This window comes from Camponotus vicinus, unplaced genomic scaffold, assembly GCF_025532165.1.
Source record: "Camponotus vicinus isolate PSW18456_S1 unplaced genomic scaffold, iyCamVici1.0 SCAF_3, whole genome shotgun sequence".
In the NCBI taxonomy this organism is placed as follows: Eukaryota; Metazoa; Arthropoda; class Insecta; order Hymenoptera; family Formicidae; genus Camponotus; species Camponotus vicinus.
This window is the reverse complement of record NW_028141967.1, coordinates 2090848-2096131: the sequence shown is the minus strand read 5'-3', so window position 1 is coordinate 2096131 and position 5284 is coordinate 2090848. Positions and strand designations below refer to the sequence as shown.

Here is a 5284-nt window from a genome sequence, read left to right as displayed (position 1 = left end):
TATAGGGGAACATTTGGTGTTCACATGACTACGTGTGTCCATAAATTACACGCGCTTCTTTCGAGAGTGACGTCATTGATTCTTAGTATCCCACACCCATGCAAATGTAGTCGCTTATTCTTTGTTCATCAAATCTTTTTTTTTTTTCGTTATCATCAGTCATCTTGAGTCGCGACCTTCCCCACAGAATTCACGTTCGTGCCTCCTGTCTGTCCGCCGAAAAATTCAAATGCTCTTAGACTTTTTCATAATCATCTGTTTTTAAATTTATTTTTAGATTCTTTTCATAATTAGAATAACAATATAAGTTCTGAGAATTTATATTTTGAAAAAAAAAATGTTAAAAATTGATGAATATTTGTTGTAACTTTTACTCGCATTAATTAATATTTGGAAGATATAAAGTTAGATATCAATACGAAAAGAATTACAAAAAGAAAATATAAAATTATAAAGGGAAAGAAAAATATAAAAGGGACAATAATATATTCGTAATGATTTACGAAAGTATACAATTTATTTGATTGTAGAAAAATCTTTATGATTTTTAACATTTCCACTGAAGTCTTATGTCTTCAGTCTTATGTCGCCAAGTAAAATTTACCTGGTTGTGTGATACATATACATATATACATTCGCAATCTTAGAATATTTTACAAGTTACAACACAATTATTCTTTTGTGTAGAAGCGGTATAAAACATTAAATAAATTCTGGAAAGAGGAAAGAACATTTCAAGTAGCTCAAGAGGATAGAAAACAATTATATAATCGTAATATTTAAAAATTAATTCAATTTATCAACGAATGATCTTCCTGGTTTTGCGCACCTTCAGTGTTTTTATGTGTTATTTATACTTACAATGTATACATATAATAATAGTTGTGTCAACGATTATTTTAAAAGTCTATATATAATCGTCATATACATAAAATGTCTTGTTTCTTCGTAAATAAATATCTTTTCTATCTCTCGATCAACGTACTTGTGATACAGAGTTTTATTTATCGAGAACAACTTTCAATAGTAAGTTAAACAATACAAAAGTTTGAAAGGCAAGTATTATCCGAGAAAATATATTCGAAACATCTTTTCGATATATTTATGCGCCTTTTAGACTTTTGTATTGTCTATAAAGAATCTCCGACCAGCGAAGAATCGAGTTTTAAACGATACTTGGAAATTAAAAAAAATCCGTTTTTATATTTCATATATTTAGCGTTAAATGTGACTCTACTTAATATCCGCGAATTTTATTTATTTAACACGGCAATCACATTTATTGTATTAACTACGAACATACATATGGTCACATTTAACGGTGAACATAGATTGCGAATATGAGCCTGACTTCCCAAGTGTTTCCTGAGATAGTAAATTTCTCTCAACTAAACAGTACTAGCTTTCACGCGTCATGGATCACAGACACACTTAGGTACTCGGTTTGCGAACGACAGCAAAGTCCTTTGCATAATGACTTATCGTCTCGTGCCTTTACTTTAAGTACGGCTCACTTCGCTTTTCATTCTTGTTCAACAGACATTCATTTGACATTTATTCCGTCTGTGTTCGCTAATCTTGAAACATCGAAATCTTTTTCATTTTACATATCTTCATAAGAGACATCTTTTCAGTTGACCAGATGATGCCAATAGATCAATCCCTGAGTTATGTTCGTGCTTTTAATTAGTATTGCTCCATCAGCAAAAAACAGTCTTCATCTTTCGTATCCTGTGTAGGTACAATTTTGTACTCTAATTAAAACATCCACATTGGAGGCTTTAATTGTTGTCTTCTTTAGCATTCACTCGCAGTTTAGCGGATGATTAAGACGCACGAAGACCATAGAATATAATTTTCAGACGACTTCAAATAGTCGTGAGTGCATCCTTCAAGCTGCCAGCTGAGGTGGTACAAACTGTTGAACTGCGCGCGATGTTAGTCGTGGTGCCAGCACCGGTAATAGACTCACTCTCAGAGGCGTCGAGGCCAGAGGCTGAGAGGCGGAAATCTGACCGTTGGAAGATGATGATGTCTTATCTCTGGCGTGGCGCTTCACATGCTTTGCCAAATGATCGCTTCTCATGAATCGCCTCTGGCAAACGACGCAAACAAACTTCTTCTCGCCAGTATGTGTACGTTTATGCCGCGACAGCTCGTCACTACGGGAGAAGCGACGACTGCAATCCTCGTAGGGACACGGAAACGGTCGTTCGCCCGTGTGAGTGCGCGTATGAGCCTTCAGATGCGACGACTTGAAATAGTTCTTGCCGCAGCCCGGATGCTCGCACTCGTAAACGCGACGGCGCGTCTCCACCGCGCTTGTGCTCATCGTCGTGGTGGTCGCGGTGGCCGTGGTTGGCGCCGCGCTGGCGACCAGCAGAAGGGGCGTTCGCGGTAAAACTAGAGGTGAGCCCAACAAACCCGCTACCACTATAGGCGCTGGTTTGGGTGCCAGAGGTTGCAATCTTGGCAGCTGCTGCTGCTGTTGACAGCTCTCGCGGTCAGTATTCTTGCTGTTGACGATGATCTCCTCCTTACGCAAACTCATCTTGAACTTTAAACTGCGAAGCACGTCCTGCACCGGCTCTGTCGCGCTCGGTCGCACGTTCGCTCGCGAACTGGGCGACTGTCGCGCAAGCGAGTCACGTGATACCGGTTGGCTGCTGATCGCTAAACTCCCCGCAAGATTCGCCGGACTACAGGTACCGTCCCGATTGGCGCGCATTATTACCGAGACCCGGGCCGGTTCTGGGCTCGGTGGTGGCGTGCCGTCTAGCAGCAACTAAAACAAAAACAATGAGCAATTTTAACTTGACATAATTTATAAAAAGATATCTTAATATCCAATATGAGTATTTAAAAAGCTGCTAGCCTATTTCTCGAAAAATTTGAGCCAATCAGTACATAGTCCATTAAAGCATCAATCAGAAAGATTCATTCAACATCAAAAAGATTATTGGAAGTTATCTGTTAAAAGAAAACGTTATCGATTTGTCAATTCAGGTTGCAGCGAATCGTGGAAGACCGATATATCCACTCTTGTCGAAGGTATCACTGGAAGATCCGCCTACTCCAAGGATAAATAGGCGGAGTGAACCAAGTGGTGCGCGCTCAAACGGAATCGTATCGCAACACGACTCCAAGCTCGCTCTCTGTTCCAGTCGATTAAGTCGAGAAGAGAAATCGAAAGGAGACGGGAGGGAGAAACATTGGAAAGCAAAGCAGCTTTCTGTCGACGATACGTATGGCTATCTATTTTATATTTACCTTCGCTAATTCGCATTGTTCGACGCATCGCCGTTTTCGGGGCGGTTCATCCTCCTCCGAGTCGGAAGGTTGAGGGGTGGGCGGCAATGCAGGGTGGGAGCCCGCATCCTCCTCGCTCTTTCGCCCGGATTTCCCATCTGAAAGTTTCTCCCCCAGCAGAGCTGCGACGCTAAATGATAATTGCAGCGGTTCCATCTGTAAGACAAAGGGATGCATGGTGTTAGTCTAGAATTGGCAGAAAAGATTCATCATGCGTGCAATTGCCTATTGGATAAAATTAAGAAGCTCAAAATAAGTCGAGTTAAATAAGGACTTAAAAAAGATTATTGCTTCTGATGCATAATAAAGCTACGTGACTAAAGAGTAAAACAGATGAGCAATTCTTTATCTTCGAGAGATATTTGGATTAGAAAAAATTCCATGCAGACTCCATGGGAATTTTTAGCATCAACATGATTTATAAGAATCTTAGTTTTTTACATATTTTTTATATTTTCTCTGCTTTTATATTTTTTTCATGGCATTTCGATTTATATTGTCAACCTATTTTTCAATTAATTGAAAAAAATAGATTTTACTCCAATAAAATTTAAATTTAGATTAGTTAGAAACGATAAATATAACGATTAACGTCAAAATTAATAAAAATAAATTCAAAAAATTTACGTCAATAAAATTCTAAGAAATATGCAATGAGATATTTGTTAACTTTAAAACTTACTACACAGAGAAAAATGTATACTGTATTCAAGTAAATATTATTTATTTTAAGTATATCATAAGTTTGTATATCCGCAAATATATCACAAGTTCACCACAAGCATTAAATTTAATTGAATATATTCTGAATTTTAGTAAGTGCAGTATTTTAGTCAAGAATGTTAAATTAAAACAAAAATTTGGTTTGCTTACTAGAGTTGCCGTAAAGTAAGTTTGATTTTTCTTTGATACAACTTTACAATATTCTTGAAAAGAAAATAAATTCTTCTCTTGAGTACATGATAGTGAGATTTTCTAACACTTGTGATGAGTATATTTGAAGACTATTATCAAGAATATATTCTTTGTTGAAGAAAACTATTACTTAAAAAAAGAAAAATAAACTGAGTAATCGCTTTCCTTGGCAGTAGAATGATATTTTTCTCTGTGTACCCCTGATAAAAGGACTTATTATTTCGCTGCACGTACTATCAACCCTAATACAGATATAATGTACTAACAATAAATAATAAAAATATCTTGTAGGAGCTACTTCGTGGAAGACGTTTGAGTTTCGCGGGCAACGGCGGACAGTGTTGTGGCGGTATATTTAATTCGCTGTCACTTACGTGCTTCAGCTGGGGCGAGGCTGGTGGCGAGAGAGGCTCCTGGTTCGTGTCCATGTCCACGAAAACAGGGCGAGGAACCGCACGAGGATGAGTCGAGAGAAAGGGGGAAAAAAACAATCGGGACACACCGCTCGAAAAGTAGGAAAGAAAAGAAGAAAAGCACGTAACAAGCGCCGAGCCCTCTTTGGCAAAACTGTAACGACCAGGTCTTCGCAGTACGTAACGGACGGGCGTCTCGCGGCGCAATGAAGCTTTCTCAGGTCGGCGCTAGCTCGGGGAACCCGAACCGACCCGCGCCCGCGCCGCGGGTGCGTGATCACGCAAGACGCGCGGGCGCGACCAATCTCGACGAGGGGCTCGTCGACGGCCGGCCAATCGGCGCAGCCCGGTCAGGCCGCGACCGCGTGATCGCGGGCGTGCTGTTCACGTGCTCCCAGTCTGACTCGGACCGTGATCGTGACGTCAGCGCGCGTGGCGAACGCGGTCGATACGTCATGGCGTCACAGCGCGCTTCGAGCTCGAGCGTCACGCGCGACAACCTCCGTTCTCCTTCTCCGTCACCTCCATGCGTCGCATATCCGTCGTCGGGCCTTCGCCCAGGTCCGTCTCTTTCTTTCTTTCCTTCTTTTCAACGACCCCATCTCTCCTCGTCCTCTGCTATAAACTCATTTCTTTCTTTCTTCTCC

General features: G+C 40.5%; 1 protein-coding gene across 1 annotated transcript; it reads right to left on the bottom strand.

Moving 5' to 3' along the window:
* Window positions 1-495: 495 nt before the first annotated feature.
* LOC145968260 (uncharacterized) lies at window positions 496-4859 on the bottom strand. Its single transcript, XM_083093639.1, has 3 exons — window positions 4599-4859; window positions 3271-3465; window positions 496-2785 (listed from the first exon to the last, which is right to left on the bottom strand). The coding sequence occupies exons 1-3, from the start codon at window positions 4650-4652 to the stop codon at window positions 1892-1894; spliced, it is 1143 nt and encodes a 380-aa protein (XP_082949765.1). The 5' UTR covers window positions 4653-4859; the 3' UTR covers window positions 496-1891.
* Window positions 4860-5284: the final 425 nt, after the last annotated feature.